Source organism: Protomyctophum bolini (assembly GCF_963924005.1).
Source record: "Protomyctophum bolini genome assembly, chromosome: 1".
Lineage (NCBI taxonomy): Eukaryota > Metazoa > Chordata > Actinopteri > Myctophiformes > Myctophidae > Protomyctophum > Protomyctophum bolini.
In genome coordinates this window covers 8,508,648-8,527,990 of record NC_137862.1, presented here as the reverse complement: position 1 = coordinate 8,527,990, position 19,343 = coordinate 8,508,648, and the positions used below count along the sequence as shown (strand labels likewise).

The 19,343-nt window shown below is 45.5% G+C and overlaps 1 protein-coding gene across 1 annotated transcript in view; it reads left to right on the top strand.

Annotated features, from left to right (window-relative positions):
• Positions 1-19,056, top strand: part of cttn (cortactin) — a gene marked incomplete at its 3' end in the record, with an annotated part of 23,411 nt that extends 4,355 nt beyond the window's left edge. The window contains exons 3-15 of the mRNA XM_080772913.1: positions 3,799-3,872; positions 4,509-4,638; positions 6,182-6,292; positions 10,010-10,064; positions 11,322-11,432; positions 12,662-12,772; positions 14,159-14,269; positions 15,344-15,399; positions 16,035-16,104; positions 16,250-16,515; positions 16,883-17,006; positions 18,029-18,100; positions 18,920-19,056. Of these exons, the coding sequence (XP_080629039.1) occupies positions 3,799-3,872; positions 4,509-4,638; positions 6,182-6,292; positions 10,010-10,064; positions 11,322-11,432; positions 12,662-12,772; positions 14,159-14,269; positions 15,344-15,399; positions 16,035-16,104; positions 16,250-16,515; positions 16,883-17,006; positions 18,029-18,100; positions 18,920-19,056 (1,428 nt within the window). The remainder of the gene's footprint in view (positions 1-3,798; positions 3,873-4,508; positions 4,639-6,181; positions 6,293-10,009; positions 10,065-11,321; positions 11,433-12,661; positions 12,773-14,158; positions 14,270-15,343; positions 15,400-16,034; positions 16,105-16,249; positions 16,516-16,882; positions 17,007-18,028; positions 18,101-18,919) is intronic.
• Between the last annotated feature and the right edge of the window lie 287 nt (positions 19,057-19,343).

Sequence of the window (19,343 nt, the reverse complement as noted above, 5' to 3'; positions counted from 1 at the left end):
ACTGTGTCAAATGCTGCCGATAGGTCTAGGAGGATCAGTACTGCAGAGTGGGAAGCAGCTTGGGCAGCATGTAGTGCTTCTGTGACTGCCAGCAGGGCAGTTTCTGTGGAGTGGGCCTTCTTAAATCCGGACTGGTTGGGATCCAGCAGGTTGTGCTGTGAGAGATGGAGAGAGAGCTGGTTGGAGACAACACGTTCAATGGTTTTAGAAATAAATGAAAGGAGTGATACCGGTCTGTAGTTCTTGACATCTGAGGGGTCAAGAGTTGGTTTCTTGAGGAGTGGTGTTACTCTGGCTGACTTGAGGGCAGAGGGGACGCAGCCTGAGGTTACTGAGGTGTTGATGATGGAGGTGATGAAGGGGAGCAGATCAGGTGCGATGGTCTGGAAGATTGGAGACGGGACAGGGTCAAGAGGACAGGTGGTAGGTCTAGAGGATGTCACTAGTTGTAGAACCTCGTCTGGGGAAAGAGGAGAGAAGGAGGACATGCATGGTATGTTGGGGTTAGTGTTGGTTGAGTCAGATGCCACTTTATGTGGGAGGGGAGGAAAGGAGCTGCTGATATCATCAACCTTCTTCTCGAAGTAGTTGACAAAAACCTCAGCAGTGAGGGATGCAGGTTGAGTGGGGGGAGGGGGTTTAAGGAGGGAGGAGAAAGTGGAGAAGAGCTTCCTGGGGTTAGAAGTACAGGATTGGATTTTGGTGTGGTAGAAAGAGGTTTTGGCAGTGGTTAGTGAGAGGGCGAAGGCAGAGAGGAGTGAGTGAAAGTGGGAAAGGTCATCTGGTAGCTTTGTCTTGTGCCCTTAGAGGTGTTCGCTCAGATCTGAGAGTTTCAGATAGCCAGGGAGCCGGTGGACATGAGCGAGCTGGCCTGGATGAGAGCGGGCAGTGTTGGTCGAATGCAGATGAGATAGAGGAGAGGAAGGATGAGGTTGCAGTGTCAGGTGAGAGGGAGAGGAAGGACTCCAGGGAGGGTAGAGAGGAGAGAATAGAGGATGAGAGGGAGGAGGGGTTTAGGGACTTGAGATTGCGTCGGGAGGTGACGTTCGGAGGGTTAACAGGTTTAGGCGGGAGGGTGGAGAGAGAGAGGGAGAAGGTTATGAAGTGGTGGTCAGACCTAATTAAGGGGGTAACAGAGAGTGTGGAGGGAGAGCAGGCTCTGGAGAACACAAGGTCCAAAACATTACCAGCCTTGTGAGTGGGAGGGGAGGGAGATAGGGAGAGGTCAAATGAGGCCAGAAGGGATGTAACAGGAAGATACTTCTCTGCGGTAGGAAGGTTGAAGTCACCCAGTAGAATCAGAGGGGTGCCATCTTCCGGAAACGAGCTCATCAGAGAGTCTAGTTCTTCCAGGAAGTTCCCGAGAGTTCCTGGAGGGCGGTAGAGCACAATGAGGATGAGGGGGGCTGGCTGTGATATTGAGATAGCATGAAATTCACATGTGGACAGAGAAAGGTGAGAGAGATTTAAGACACGGAAATTCCATTTGGGGGATGTTAGTAGCCCTGTACCACCCCCTGTACCTGTTTGGCGAGGGGTGTGGGTGAACTTGTGTGAAACAGAGAGGGCGGCGGGAGTTGCAGTGTTATCTGGGGTGATCCAGGTTTCAGTCAGAGCAAGGAAATGCAGAGACTTGAGGGAGGCGTGGCCTGAAATGAATTCAGGCATATTCTTTTTGGTAGCTGCGTGGCAGTTCCATAGGCCTCCATCCACCACAATGTGGTGACTGGGTGAACGAGCTGGATAGATGAGATTTGAGGGATCTCTGTGACTGGAGAGGTAGTGTCTAGGGCGACATGAGGAGGACAGTATAGGGACGGTGGGAAAGCACATTCTAAACAGGTATAAGGATAATAATAATAATAATAATAATAATAATAATAATAATAATAAAGTACAACTAATAATTATAACATAATAGTAGGAAGTAAGTTGATACAGAACCCCTAGGACGGCCTCCTTCGATGTGTCTGGATGTCCGGGTCTTTGGATTGGACGCTAGGCTATATTTAGTCAGCCTGTGTGATTTTTCAAAAAAACAAGAAAGGAAATGGATAGAAAAGTTCAGAGTGTATGTGCTCACTTACTGTGTACCAGAGTGCAGGTTAACAAGCAGCAAGTGCAGAGTCAGACCGTTAGTCAGAGAGTCTGTGAAAGTGGGGCCTATATATAGGCCTGAAAGAGATTTTCTACAAAAGTAGGTGGAGCTAATAGTTCAAATGAGCTGCTGTTGATGGCTCAGTTGATAGCAATTAGTTCTAATGATCTCTTAGTTCAGTTTCAGAGATACAGTCTGATTAGTGTGCTAACTAAAACACAGACAGAAGACAAAACAGATAGTACAAAAACAAAGAAAGGAAATGGATAGAAAAGTTCAGAGTGTATGTGCTCACTTACTGTGTACCAGAGTGCAGGTTAACAAGCAGCAAGTGCAGAGTCAGACCGTTAGTCCCTGGAGGACCACTGGTTAATGTGTCTGGTGGTCCCTGGGCCTGGAGGACCTCTGGTTAATGTGTCTGGTGGTCCCTGGAGGACCTCTGGTTAATGTGTCTGGTGGTCCCTGGGCCTGGAGGACCTCTGGTTAATGTGTCTGGTGGTCCCTGGAGGACCACTGGTTAATGTGTCTGGAAAAATCTAAAATAGATAGCAGATGTACAAGCTCGCAGCATGGCATGACATGATGCAATGTCTACTATGTGAGCTTGTAGATCTGCTGTTATTGAACAGCCAACGCTACCAGGCAACATTTGGACTACACAAATCCTTATAGTTGGGGACAGCCCTCCTCCCCCCCTCGGGCTGTTCTCTGGGGACAGCCCTCGCCCCTCGAGCCGTTCTCTCCGTGGAATGTGTGAACTATCTTGGTGTTGTAAAAGAGACTTTTGTGAATCTAGTTTCTCTTCCTGGTTCCTGTAGTACCATAAAATAGACATTTAGTTTTACTACTAAATTATGAACATATCTGGTTTTACAGATGAATTAAAGGTCATATCTAACAGCTCTGGGGTAGAGTGACCGGATGGCAACCATCAAGGTTGCCAGTTTAAACCCGGGCTCCCCCAGAGTTAGTGTCAAAGTGTCCTTGAGCAAGACTCTGAATGAACCCCTAATTGCTCCTGATGTGCAGGTTGGTGCCTTGCATGGTTTCCTTCGGCATTGGTGTGTGAATGTAATGCATAATCTATGTAAAGCGCCTTGGATAAAGGCGCTATATAAATGCACCATTTACTATTTAGCTCTGGGGTTAGGGTTTGACTGGTGAATTAATTGCAGAACTACGTGACGGAGAAGGAACATCGCTGGGGTTAGGTAAGGTTAGGGTTATGCAGCGTTTCATTGTGATGTTAGATAGATAGATAGATCGATAGATTTTATTTCGGTTCATAAAAGGAAAAAGGAGTACATACAGACGTACATACAGTACATTAAAATCCTCTAATAACTAGTGGTTCCGAAAAGGTGAAGGCAGAAGCAGAGGCTTATTGCGCCTACCCTTATTTGAACATCAAATTACACTAAACAGAGAATAATGTCAGACATAAAATAAAAACTATAAGGTTCTGGCCATTGATTGTGAGAAATCTAATAAATCTAAGCCGGGCTTAGATTTGGCCTATATTATGGAAAAGAAGACAAAACAAAAACAATAAAACAGACAAAAACAAAGATGCCCAACATAAAATCACAAGGGAACTAGGGAGATATGTATTCAACGCCTCATACCATGTGGCTATTTGACCACAGGATATGAAGTAGGCCTACACAGGGATGTTCTGACGTATCTTCTGGTTCCTGTAGAACGACGTGACGGAGCAGGAACAGCGATGGGGGGCCAAGACCGTGGAGGGCTCCGGACATCAGGAACACTTCAGGTGAGGAACTCACAAAAACCTACTTTACTGTTCAACTGTTCAACACTGACTCTGTCTGTCCTCACTGTGTCCACTGACTCTGTCTGTCCTCACTGTGTCCTCTGACTCTGTCTGTCCTCACTGTGTCCTCTGACTGTCTGTCCTCACTGTGTCCACTGACTCTGTCTGTCCTCACTGTGTCCACTGACTCTCTCTGTCCTCACTGTGTCCACTGACTGTCCTCACCGTGTCCACTGACTCTGTCCTCACTGTGTCCACTGACTGTCTGTCCTCACTGTGTCCACTGACTCTGTCTGTCCTCACTGTGTCCACTGACTCTGTCTGTCCTCACTGTGTCCTCTGACTCTGTCTGTCCTCACTGTGTCCACTGACTCTGTCTGTCCTCACTGTGTCCTCTGACTCTGTCTGTCCTCACTGTGTCCACTGACTCTGTCTGTCCTCACTGTGTCCACTGACTCTGTCTGTCCTCACTGTGTCCACTGACTCTGTCTGTCCTCACTGTGTCCACTGACTCTGTCTGTCCTCACTGTGTCCACTGACTGTCCTCACCGTGTCCACTGACTCTGTCCTCACTGTGTCCACTGACTGTCTGTCCTCACCGTGTCCACTGACTGTCTGTCCTCACCGTGTCCTCAGCATCCACCAGCTGCGGGACAAAGTGTCCACGGAGCACACGTCTCTGAGGAAGGCGGAGCAGGACAAAGAGCCCAAAGCCTCGGACGGCTACGGAGGACGCTTCGGAGTCCAGCAGGACCGCATGGACAAGGTGACCTCTGACCTTCTGACCTCACCATTCACACATTAACTAGTCGTCGGCATTAGAAGTTCTTCACGGGTCCAATTTGACCAACCCGCAAAAATCACACCTGTGAGGAGGGGGGGCGCTCTTATCGTCGAGATGTCAGAACCGGAGCCGAACGGACCCGGCTATTATAGAAATATGAGTTCCGACCCCGAGCAGCACAGAGATGTGGAACCTACCCGTACAAACCCAGAGGACCCCAGGCTCTTTCTAGTTGTGGTACAAAAGAACAGCGAGGACTCTTAACCCATTCTGACCTGAGATCAGATTCTAAAAATGTCTTCTACATCCTGACAGTTTTCTGAAAAAGCTATGTTTCTATGTCAGTCGTTCTTCGATTTAAAAAAAATAGCAGACCTATAAGCTTGTAGATCTGCTATTTTTCAATAGCTAAAGCATAACATAATGCTAACACCAAAAGGGGTTCCCGCCCGCAAAATGGGTTAAGGTGTGTTCAGATTCAGATCAGATCTGAAGATGCAGTAGATTTGTTTCCAGTCGCTTCAATCACTACACTTTGGTCTCTCGGGTCAGCCTTGGGGAAAAAATAAAAATAAAGCTCACTCTCCCCTCCCTCGAGTGGTGGAATATATTATTTGTTATAACAGATATAAAAGCTAATATAAGCAAAGTTAAATTACACAGTAATTTAACTTTGGAAGTGTAACCAAATGGACCCACTCGATCCATTTGTACCTCGAAACATCTGCAGCCGAGCTAGAAAACACCAAAGACGGCTCGGTTCAATATATTTAACATCATTCCTGGCTGCTTGTTGTACATCACTTGTGAGCAGAAAACGAATCATCTTAATGTCTCTGAAAAGGGTTTTTTATGAATAAAACCACCGGGGCGCCTCCGAACAACATCAACGCTGATTGGCTGTCATGAGGTCAAGTTTACCGCGTGCACGGTAAGAAAGACAGAAATAGCCCGCACTCCGAAGTTCTTCTGGTGCTTTTAATTCATATTAAAAGACCACTTTTCAACCTATCTTCATATAATAGGTCCTCACTAATAATCTTGAACAAATGGCGCAATTTTTTTCTACTCAGTCTGTGTCTCATAGGAGGGCTGTGGGCAGTTCAGAAACCGTCTTCCAGTGACATGATCATCGATGGGGGGGATACAAGCTAATAAAAACTGCAGGCTTTCTAGTCCTGAAAAGTTGGAAGCCAAAAAATGGAAGCCATCGTTTTCACGATAATGAAAATCTAAACATGTTTAAAAGAAAATCTTGTTTAAAAAATAATCTGCCTAATGATGATGTCACTGGAAGACGGTTTCTAAACTGCCCACTGAGTAGAGAAAAATCGTGCCATTTTATCATGATTATTAGTGAGGACCTATTATATGAAGATAGGTTGAAAAGTGGTCCCTTAAGGCGCACGCAAACACTTCGGAGGGCTAGCTATTTCTGTCTCGTTGTCTACTTCCTTACTAAAGGTGTGTGTGTGTGTGTGTGTGTGTGTGTGTGTGTGTGTGTGTGTGTGTGTGTGTCTCACAGTGCGCAGTGGGCCATGACTACCAGATGAAGCTATCTAAACATTGCTCCCAGACCGACACCTCGAAAGGCTTCGGAGGAAAGTTTGGCGTGGATCACGACCGCGTGGATCAGGTACGTTTAAACAAACCTTCCACTCGAGGCTGTGCTTTACCGTCAATAACGGTTAACGGAACACCTTACGTTTCTGCAGGAAAGGAGACGATAGGCCAGTTCCGTAAAGCAGCGCGACAGAAGTGCCAACTCATTCTAGGCCAAGTTACTGATTTGACCTCTTTTTCAGGGGTAGGGTTAACCCTAAGGCCAAAGACGTTTTTAAACTTTTTCTTAAATGGGCTTAAATTGATAACATTATAATCATGATTTAAGACAAATCTTACAACTCTCGTTCTAAAGAAAATAGAACAGATCTATGGTGGCGCTGTGCTGAACTATTGCTACTGCCATTTAGCGGTGGTTGAGTTTTAATGACTGTAAAGCACACCATTGAGTGTAATATTGCGATTATACAACAGTTACCCTTAAAACATGTTGGCTCAATTTCATTCTAACTAAGATATTTGATGATAAAAAATAAAATAAAAAGACAGACGTAGCCACTACGTGGGAAAATATCCCATGAAAATCGCCAGCCTAGCAACCCAGCCGGCTCTGCTCTGAGAGAGCAGCGAGACTCGGCACAGCTGGTTTGTATGCCTCCTGGTGGCGCTATAACAGGCCCTATTACAGGCCCATGGTGGCGCTATAACAGGCCCTATTACAGGCCCTATAACAGGCCCTATAACATGGCCTATTACCAGTGGCGGCTCTAGGTGATGTTGGTTGGAGGGGCTGCCTAAGAAATCTTATGCTACGGGGCCAATATACGATAGTATATGCTGATTGATTGATTGATTTATTAACAGTTTGCAGAATTACAGTACAAGTCAATACAAAAACATGCTATCCATTGTTCACCCTATACTACAGCATGTTCACAGAATACTGGTCTCTACAGCAACAACAGCATCAGCATCACATTCCACAACAACCCAGTACCCATGCAGTGCTACTCAGAAAATCTATTACACTATGCTACCCAACTAGTTCAACCTGCAGCAATAGCATCATATTCCAGATATCAAAGTACAGCAATGACACTACTACAGGCCTATACTTTGTTACAGCAAATGCTCCACAACAACAGAAGTGCATCATGCCCACAACAAACACTCCACTGAACATTGTTTGTATTTGTGTACAGATAGCTGCTCAGCCTACTGTCATTAATAATAACAGTACACATGCACGCACGCACACGCACGCGTTGCGCGCGTCGGTGACGTTTCGAAACAAGCAACTTGCAAGGCACACACATGCACGCTCGTGTGCACGCACACGGCTCCGAAACAACACTCAAGCCCACCACACACCGGCTGCGTGCGCCGCGCGGCGCCGCGCAGCAACGCGCTGCGCCGCAGACGGTGTGCGATGGGCTTAACACAGCCTCTCTCTCTCTCTCTCTCTCTCTCCCCAACTCAATGAGTGCTCGAGCCACTTTCAATGTGATTAAACCAGCGATTATGTTTCTTAACTTTGTGAGATGAATGAAGCAGACCACTCTACCTTTCTGTGGGTTCGGTGTGCGGTCACCGGTCAGCTGTCTGCCCCAAGCAAGAATTTCAAACTCACAAAACGTATTCTTCGTATCCTTTCCTTTTGTTATATGATCCAAAATGGACGATATGCTCCCAGTCTCTTAACTTAATTTTCCCCTCCACGGACACGGGACAAAACAGATTATAAAGTAAATAATAAACTTATTTCATTTAAAATATTTCCACCCGCCATTCTTTCAGTTTCACATCATACAACAACAACCACACACGAGCAGGTGCTGTGATTGGTCAATAGCCAATGACCTCACGGTCTGAGGCGGGCATTAGGGCTGAGCACAGCCCTCTATTGGCTCGGGGGCTGAGAGATTTTAGCCCCAATGGCAAGTAAACCAAGCAGGCGTGTCTTGGCAGCTGTCAATCATTCAACGCAATGAAAGCCAATGGAAGCATTTTGGGCTGTAAAAAATCAGCCCATTTTGACCTATTTTGTGTTTTTCTTGTATCTATTTGATGCTGTTGCTGCTTTAGATTATACCAGAATATAAAAGTATCTATTCTAAAACATTTTAATAATAATTTCTCATCTTTACTCCATAAGATAGGGGGGGCTCAGCCCCCCTTGCCCATACATACGAGCCATCCCTGCCTATTACAGGCCCATGCTGGCGCTATAACAGGCCCTATTACAGGCCCTATAACAGGCCCTATAACATGGCCTATTACAGGCCCATGGTGGCGCTATAACAGGCCCTATAACATTCCCTATTACAGGCCCATGGTGGCGCTATAACAGGCCCTATAACATGCCCTATTACAGGCCCATGGTGGCGCTATAACAGGCCCTATAACATGCCCTATTACAGGCCCATGGTGGCGCTATAACAGGCCCTATAGAGCAGGTGTTCCCAAACTTTTTTGGACCAGGTACCCCTTTTGGGGTAGATATTTTTCCAGGTACCCCCTCATCCTCGCAACACGGATAACAATATATTTACAACCACAACTTGCAGTGTTTCCTGCAGGAAAAAGCTTTGGCATGGTGCTGGGCACAGGCCGCAATTTTGATTAATTAATTAATTTGATTCACTGGGGAGGCACTCGGGGACACTGTCTAAATGTATACGTTTAAATGTAGACGTCTAAATGTAGACGTCTAAATGTAGACGTCTAAGTGTATACAGACGTCTAAATGTAGACGTCTAAATGTAGACGTCTAAATGTGTACGTCTTCTCTTATGGGGGTCCCTGGCATATCTTTTCAAATGGGGGTCCACAGGCTAAGTAGTGTCAATTTGGGGGTCCTTGACATGAAAAAGTTTGGGAACCACTGCTTTAAACACTTTAGCACTTTATGAACATGAACAAAATAGATGGGTCCCCCCTGGAACTCCCTCAGGTACCCCTGGGGGTCCCCGGACCCCACTTTGGGAACCACTGCTATAGAGCACCGAAGTCTGACGTCACTTTCAATTGAGGGCGTCAGTCCCCAGGTTCATGTATTTGTTTAGTTGCATTGAAATCCCCATTGAGGCGATTTTAGATCTCCTCATATAACAACTGTGTTTGATGTCACCCCGGCCGCTTCACTCATATGGATATGAAGAATCAACTGACTGAGAGAAAACGCTAATGTTACTGCTGCTGAATTAGTTAGATTTTCGCTAGAAGCAGACTGTATCATATATGAGTGACTGACTGTTGCAAACGATACAGAGACACCTCCCTAACAATAACGCCGAGACAGCTTGTTTATTTTTGGACCACAACGCTTATAGTAGACGATATTAAGATCACCCCATGTTATTCTCCATAGAGAAATTACTTCCGCGAACCAGGGGAATCGTCGGGATGAGCGAGTTACGTCAGGACTTCGGTGCTCTATTACAGGCCCTATAACAGGCCCTATTACAGGCCCATGTGGAAAGATTGGGCCAGAGGTTCTGCTCTGCCACCCAGGGAGTGTAGGTGCAGAGTCTGGCTGCGATCAAGCCAACGGTGCCGGAGATGATCTGTTCACAAACGGACGGACGGACGGAGTGCAAAACATACCCTCCCCATGCCCTCGGTCTGGTGGAGACAATACTGGACAGAATGTATTGTGTTGCTTAACTTTGTAAACGCGCAGTTGACTCATGTTGAACATGACTCTTAATTGTTCAGTTGACTATTGTTGAAGATAGCGATGTCATAGCGATGTCATAGTGATGTCATAGTGTCTCTCCTGTCCTTCCAGTCTGCCATGGGGTTCGAGTACGCCGGGAAGACGGAGAAGCACGCCTCACAGACAGGTGATGTCACATGTATTATGGATTCTTCCTTCCAACAACATATGACCAGTTAGTTATGATATTAGTTATAATATTAGTTATAATATTAGTTATGATATTAGTTATCATATCAGTTATCATATTAGTTAGTTATCAGTGTTAATGACCCTGTGCAAGGTTTATGTTGAAGTTTCACTCTGAAATGGCAAGCTGTGTGTTTTTGAACCAATCAGAACGTTGCGTTGTTTACATGTCACAGAGAGGATTATTTTTAACCTTAATAATGTTTTCAGATACATAATATTGTAGCTTAATGATTCAGTTTTAAAGTGAGTAATACGCCGTCTGGATGTCATCTTGAATGGGATTAAGAACGGGAGTAGTTCTGTAATCAAAACCAGCTGCGTTTGGATGGACGGATGAATGAAATCAAGATACATTTTTATTCCTGCAGCACGTTTTCGTTCAAAGGGAGTAATTAAAATTGGATTTTTATGGACTTTTGATAAGCTACAAAATACACTAAGATGGAAAATGCCCCATTGTTTTGGCATAGATTGTTAGGTGCTCAAAGTGTGAAAAACTATTTAAAACTATTTTTTCATTTCCCTACGTCTTTCTTGACAGGAGCCCCTTTTGGTCTTTTAACTAAGCATTATGCTATACTTTAGCTATTGAAAAATAGCAGATCTACAAGCTCATAGCGCGCCACCGAGTGGCGCGCTACGAGCTTGTAGGTCTGTGTGGCACAAATCTTTGAATATATATTCTTTCAGAGCGAACTATTTTCTCATTTCGACGTCAGGCCTAAATGGGTTAATGTGTATTGTAGAATATTCCACTACGGGGCGGTATATGGTGTGTTAAGTAAGCATAATGTCTGGCTAGGTGGTCATTGTTGTGCGATAATTCACCGACAGGGTGATTAATCACCCTGATGCTGAAGTGCGGATTGATACGAACCGAGTGCCCTGAGGCAGGCTTTGATTAACCCATTCTGAACTGAGATCAGATTCTAAAAATGTCTTCTACACACTGACAGTTTTCATTCTGACCTGAGATCAGATTCTAAAAATGTCTTCTATGTCAGTCGCTCTTCGATTTTTTGAAAAAATAGCAGACCTACAAGCTCGTAGCGCGCCACTCGGTGGCGCGCTACGAGCTTGTAGCGGAGCGGTCATTATCAAGACATAACACACCCGCTGAATTCAGCCATTGACCAATCGGAATCGAGCATTGAACCAAGCCGTTGTAATAATAATGTGTTATTTCATTCAGACCACTCCGCCGGGTTCGGGGGGCGCTACGGCGTCCAGGCAGACCGCGTGGACCAGAGCGCCATGGGCTTCGACTACCAGGGCAAGACCGAGAAACACGACTCGCAGAAGGGTTAGTGCACGCACACAAGCACACACACACACACACACACACACACACACACAGTACCAGGGAAAAACAGAAACACGACTCACAGAAAGGTTAGTGCACGCGCACACACGCGCGCGCACGCACACACACACACAGTACCAGGGCAAGACAGAGAAACACGACTCGCAGAAGGGTTAGTGCACGCGCACACACACACACACACACACGCACACACAGTCACGCTCGCACACACACACACACACACACACACACACACACTCACACTCACACTCTATCACACACACACACTCACACACCCCTTAAGGAATTTTCCCCATGCAGGTCTGGACTCATTAGGTTGACGACTCAGCATTTGTTTCAGTCTCTGTGGCTGTTTGGCTGCTTTCACACCGAGCTGCAAAATAACCTTACGCTTAGTTAGAATCAATAATAGTACCCGTTCAGGGACATGACACATGATAAATATGTTCTACATTGCCAAAGCATACAACAAAACAAAAGTCAACATTGCGCACACAGAGACAACTCTCTGCGCACACAGAGACAACAAGTTCAACAAACATCCCAACAATAATGAACAACAAGCAATGCAGTACAGAGTACAGTACAGTACAGTACAGTACTCTCTCTCTCTCTGTCTCTCATCCCCTTTTTGGGTCAGTTTGGTTTCAATTTACACTCAAGAGTTAAAGTATCTAATAAGGGTCCATTTGCTGGGGACCACCTGGAACCCCCTCAAGGACCCCCTAAGGGTCCATTTGGTTACCAACTCTCCATCGTTTAGCTGGGGACCACCTGGAACCCCCTCAAGGACCCCCTAAGGGTCCATTTGGTTACCAACTCTCCATCATTTAAATGGTAAATGGTGCATTTATATAGCGCCTTTATCCAAGGCGCTTTACATAGATTGCATTACATTCACCCATTCACACACCGATGGCAGCGGAAACCATGCAAGGCACCAACTAGCACATCGGGAGCAATTAGGGGTTCAGTGTCTTGCTCAACTCTGGGGGAGCCCGGGTTCGAACTGGCAACCTCGCGGTTCCCATCCAGGCACTCTACCCCTGAGCCACCGCCGCCGCCCCCCCATTTAGCTGGGGACCACCTGGAACCCCCTCAAGGACCACTGGTTGAAAACCACAGAGAAAGACAAACATAGCCATGGTGTTACGCCATCTCTTCCTCCATTAACCATAATATGTCTGTTTATTGGTTGACGTCGTCAGATTATTCCAAGGGCTTCGGGGGAAAGTTTGGCGTGGAGACTGACAAGGTGGACAAGAGTGCGATGGGCTTCGAGTACCAGGGCAAGACGGACAAGCACGAAAGTCAGAAAGGTTGGTACACACACACACACACACACACACACACACACACACACTGCACATAGTTGAGATGCTATGCCTGTAGCTTCTTGTCCATCACACCAGAAATGCTTTCTTCTCTGATTGGTGGGTTTAGCTGTCGGTATAGATACTATGTGTTCTCTGATTGGTGGGTTTAGCTGTAGATACTATACCATGTAACAGGGTGTCTACACTGCAGGCTTAGGCAAGTCAGATTGAACTTAAATACCTTTTATATTTAATATTGTGAGCTTGTAGATCTGTTCAAGCTGTTACTTTGGGCTTGTTTATCAGTAAAGACAGAGCGATTAAGAAGTTAGAAATGTGATCACATATCTAGAATCTGATCTGAATCTACATTGTGATATCGTATGGATTAGCTGTGCAAAACTACACAGTAGGCATGTAACGATTCACTCAACTCACGATACCATTCGTATCACGATATGAGGTTCACAATACCATTTTTCACCATATACAAATATATTTTAAAGAAACATTACAGTTTTTTTTAATTTCCCCCCTGAGATTTTTTATTTAAATACATTGCAAATGAGCATCAACGACAATCATCACCTGGGCACAGTCACAGACACACAGCTCCCCTCTACAGTCACAGACACACACAGCTCCCCTCTACAGACACAGACACACACAGCTCCCCTCTACAGTCACAGACACACACAGCTCCCCTCTACAGTCACAGACACACACAGCTCCCCTCTACAGTCACAGACACACACAGCTCCCCTCTACAGACACAGACACACACAGCTCCCCTCTACAGTCACAGACACACACAGCTCCCCTCTACAGTCACAGACACACACAGCTCCCCTCTACAGTCACAGACACACACAGCTCCTCTCTACAGTCACAGACACACACACAGCTCCCCTCTACAGTCACAGACACACACAGCTCCTCTCTACAGTCACAGACACACACAGCTCCCCTCTACAGTCACATACACACACAGCTCCTCTCTACAGTCACAGACACACACAGCTCCCCTCTACAGTCACAGACACACACAGCTCCTCTCTACAGTGCTCTACTACTGAAAGTGACTATCATTTCTCTCCAAAAGCACTTGAATATGATGGAACATGACTAAAGCTCAGGTAGGAGAGACAGACAGGCTTCATCATCAGGTAGAGAGACAGACAGGCTTCATGATAATTAGACCAGGTAGAAGAGAGACAGACAGGCTTCATGATAATTAGACCAGGTAGAAGAGAGACAGACAGGCTTTATGATAATTAGACTTTAAATGGTGTGTGTGTGTGTGTGTGTGTGTGTGTGTGTGTGTGTGTGTGTGTGTGTGTGTGTGTGTGTGTGTGTGTGTGTGTGTGTGTGTGTGTGTGTGTGTGTCAGACTACACACAGGGCTTCGGGGGTAAGTTCGGCGTGCAGACGGACAGGCAGGACAAGTCGGCGCTGGGATGGGACCACCAGGAGAAACTACAGCTGCACGAATCACAGAAAGGTACCGTGTCACATGACCCTTAGCCTGGCCCAGGGTTTTAGTTTAACCCGCCACGCATGTGGCCGCTACATGCTAATGCTACTGATGTTGTACGTGGTCTACAGCCATTGGCTCAGCCCTCTGATGTTGATTTTAATTACTTAACCCATTTTGGGCGGGAACCATTTTGGTGTTAGCATTATGTTATGCTTTAGCTATTGAAAAATAGCAGACCTACAAGCTCATAGCGCGCCACCGAGTGGCACCCTACGAGCTTGTAGGTCTGCTATTTTCGAAGAACGACTAACATAGAAACATAGCTTTTTCAGAAAACTGTCAGGATGTAGAAGACATTTTTAGAATCTGATCTTAGGTCAGAATGGGTTAATTTTAATTAGGCCACCAGTAGCCTAACAAGTAGACCAACTAAAAATGGAGGAGATATGAATACACACACACACACACACACACAAGAAAAAACTGTTGACCCCCTTAACACTTCTTTTGCCGGGGAATTTTTCATAGGCAGCTTTTACTTTGAAAAGCCCCGCCTTCCCATTACCCCCCCCCCCCAAAAAAAAAAAAACGGTAGGCATAATCTTCCATTATTACGTCGCGCTGTCACATCTAAAGTCTCTCTAGAAGCGTTTATATTCCAAACGAGATGCACGCTGAAGTCAGACATGAGTAACAGAACATCAGCGTTTTGGTCAAAAACACAGAGAGTACCGTAGATTTAGAGCAGAGACACTTTAGTCGGGCCGTAAACACACATGATTACAACTCATATATATATGATCTAATTAATCACATTACCCACACTGTACATAATTTGGTGTTGGAACAGGTAAGGACTGCTGTCATTAATATAACTTGGTTGTTGTGTGGAAATGATCAAATAAAATCCCCCCCTTCTGTATAGCCTACAACTGGAGGTGGAGAACTTGAGGTCATGTGATCAGTGACATCACTCTTTAGCCAAATTCCAATACCCCAAATCTGGGCTCACTCCAGCATGGCAGTGTTACGGTGAAACTGGTGACCTGCTGAATTATGTAACCATCATATTGTGTGATGTCACTTCCTCTTTTACAGATTATTCCCACGGATTTGGAGGGAAATTTGGAGTGCAGAAAGACAGAATGGATAAGGTAAGGATGTGTGTGTGTGTGTGTGGGGGGGGGGGGGGGTCTCACTTCCTTCCCTCTCCACAAGGTGGGGTGAGAAGCAAAGATTTGAGATAAAAGCGTTCTGAACGCTCTGAAAGAACATATATTCAAAGATTTGCGGCACATTTTCACGATTTTTCAAAAAATAGCAGATCGACAAGCTCGTAGCGCAGAACTTACGGTGCCGCGCTATGAGCTTGCTCTTTTTCAAAAGCTAAAGTATAACATGATCCTTAACCCATTCTGAACAGGTTAATGAGTCAAGTGTATATTTTATATTTCAGAGTGAAGGGACCTTAATTTAATGAGTATATTTTATATTTCAGAGCGAAGGGACTTTAATGAATATATATTTTATATTTCAGAGCGAAGGGACCTTAATTTAATCAGTATATTTTATATTTCAGAGTGAAGGGACCTTAATTGAATGAGTATATTTTATATTTCAGAGTGAAGGGACCTTCATTTAATGAGTATATTTTATATTTCAGAGCGCAGGGACCTTAATTTAATGAGTATATTTTATATTTCAGAGTGAAGGGACCTTCATTTAATGAGTATATTTTATATTTCAGAGTGAAGGGACCTTAATTTAATGAGTATATTTTATATTTCAGAGCGCAGGGAACTTTGAACAGGTGGATAAACCTAGTTCTGCCTACCAGAAGACCAAGGCTGTTGAAGCTGGTGAGTGTCTCCGCATGTCCCTCCTCATTTCTGCTCATTATTTTAGTCATCTGAAATGTTTCAGTCTAGCTCGACGGCCTCGACGACCTCACAGGCGTGTGCAAAAAGGCTAAAGCTCATGTAATTTCCCCCTCCTCTCCACCAGAGGGCAGCAGCACGGGCAGCATCAAGGCGCGCTTCGAGAACATGGCGCAGCAGAAGGGGGAGGAGGACAGGAAGCGGGCGGAGGAGGAGCGTGGGCGTCGCCAGGCCAAGGAGAGGGCGGAGCAGGAGGAGGCGCGACGCTCCACCCCCTCCCCCGCCCCCGCACCGGCTCCGCCCCCTGCCGCCAGCCCAAGCCCCGCCCCCAGCCCCACCCCCCCGACCGTCAAACAGCCCGCCGAAGCTACGCCGCCCGCCGCCGCACAGCAGGTGAGAGTCGGCGCTCTGTAATCATTTCAGTTTTTCTTTTCTTTTTTCCATCTTTCATAATTTTCTAAATATGAATTTAGGCCATCTCTGCCTATTGGTTTTCTACCCCTCCCCCTCCTGGGTTGCCATGTCTGACAGACGTAGTTGAGGGGTGAAATGTCCCAGGTGCATTTTAATGTGTGAATGTAATCCCAATCTATGTAAAGGTGTGTGAACTGTGAATGGGTGAATGTAATGCACAATCTATGTAAAGGTGTGTGAATGTGTCTATGTACATTGGTTAAAAAGTGCATTTACCATTTTAGGTAAACGCTACAGTGTTTTAATTGATCTGTGGTGAAATGTCTCCCCCCGGTGGTGGTGTCAGGACACTCCAGTGTACGCAGCCGTGGAGGAGAACGGGGTCAAGGAGGAGCCTGTGGCCCCGGAGGAGGAGGAGCTCTACCAGAACCCAGATGAGACCGTCCAACCAGCAGCAGCAGCAGCAGCAGGTGAATGTCTTAACATCCTGGTTCTGGGGAGGACGTATTAACGTCCTTGTTCTGGGCTAGGACAAATAAAGAGGATAGAGCAGGGAGGCGCGGCCTAGGCTCCTGCGGGAGGTTTGCACATGCTCAGTGTAAACAGGAACTGCGATGAGGGAGTGTTCCAGCAGAGGTGCTAGATAGAAAGCTCATAACTTGTGATGTAAATAATGAGATCCAGAACAGTTTTAGAATTAAACAGCAGCCCACCCTTCCCTTTTCAAATGTTTTGTATCATCCACAGCACTTGAATGAACAGTATCCATGTTCCTTTGTCATTTCACAAAAATAAAAGTTTGACACATGTACTAAAGAACGGAAAATGTACATACTATATACCGTATGAAACAGAAGACTCTCTGCTTTCATAACAAAAAAACTAATACTGTAATAATAATAAAAATCCCTGTGAAGTGAGCCGTGCAACTGTTGCACTGCTCACTTCACAGGGGTGTGATTAATTTATTCTTTCATTCGGTGTATAGTAGGATATTATTTGTGTTCATTTTTATATCTGTCAATGTCTGTCAACTTCAACCTTCCTCAAGCGAGCAGAGTTCAGGCAAAAGCAGGTGTTAGAAAAAGGTCTATCTCCAGAATGGAAGATGGTAAAATCAATTTTATTTTTTTAAATTGAAGTGGACAAGTTAGGCTTTCTTTTGATGTATGCGGTGTGATTCTCGCTATAAGAGAACATTTTGCTGTGGGCCCCGAAAAGGTTCCTTCGTCCAATGTTAATCCCTTAGCACCACCTAGCACTGCCTGGAAGAAATGCCCAGCAGCAAGTGAGTTAACTGTGAGTGGACGAAACGGGTCGGGAGGGGCCAAACTATTTTAGCGATCCAGTTTCATATCGATAAAAGATACCTTAAGACGTTCCCAGCACACGTCCTTAACACCTAGCGGTTTTATTTGATAAGACGTGTGTGGACGTCCTGTACAAAAGAAATGTTAAGTGTGTGTGTGTGTGTGTGTGTGTGTGTGTGTAGATGCTCAGCAGTATGATTATGGAGAGGAAGATCTTGGAGTGACAGCGGTGGCTCTCTACGACTACCAAGCAGGTCAGTGTCCTCATTTACATATCATTTACATATCTCTATGACTACCAAGCAGGTCAGTGTCCTCATTTAAATATTATTTACATATCTCTATGACTACCAAGCAGGTCAGTGTCCTCATTTACATATCTCTATGACTACCAAGCAGGTCAGTGTCCTCATTTACATATCATTTACATATCTCTATGACTACCAAGCAGGTCAGTGTCCTCATTTACATATATCTATGACTAACAAGCAGGTCAGTGTCCTCATTTACATATCAATTACGTATCTATGACTACCAAGCTAGTCAGTGTCCTCATTTACATAGCATTTACATATCTCTATGACTAACAAGCAGGTCAGTGTCCTCATTTACATAGCATTTACATATCTCTATGACTAACAAGCAGGTCAGTGTCCTCATTTACATATCTCTAGGACTAACAAGCAGGTCAGTGTCCTCATTTACATATATCTGACTACCAAGCAGGTCAGTGTCCTCATTTACATATCATTTACACATCTCTGACTACCAAGCAGGTCAGTGTCTCTAGTGGTAGTGGCTGATTTTACACTTGCCGATCTACAAGCTCACAACGTGTCGCGCTGCGGCGCGTTGTGAGCTTGTAAGACTTTTCAGAGCGCAACCAAACATAAAACGACTTTTCCAGGCTACTTTTTATTTATCGACAAAGTCGTACATGTACTTAGTCTTAGTTTTAGTCGTCATAGCGTAGTTTTTTATTTGGTTTTCCTTCGACCAACATTTTTCATCACAGTTTTAGTCGACGAAACGACTAAAACGACTAAACGCTGCTCCGTTTCCTCCGTTCACAGCCGGCGACGACGAGATCTCGTTCGACCCCGATGACATCATCACCAACATCGAGATGATTGACGAGGGCTGGTGGCGGGGGATGTGCCGCGGCTCCTACGGCCTGTTCCCGGCCAATTACGTGGAGGTTCGACAGTGAGCCCCCCCCCCCCAGGAGGAGGTGTTGCTCAGCCATCTCCTTTACACACACCTCTCTCTCTCTCTCTCTCTGTTAACTTCGCCTCGATGACACTGTGCTCAGACAAACCTCTGGAGATTTCTCACTCATTTCCCTCTTTCTGCTTTCCTTTCTTCCTGGGGACGTTATTGGATCATTTGGGTTCCATTTGGATCGTTTGAGGCCCATTTGTACCCTCAGAGTTAAAACACTTTCACTGCCTAAACATTTCCATGAATTCAAGGCTTCGTAGGGTTAAATATTAACGT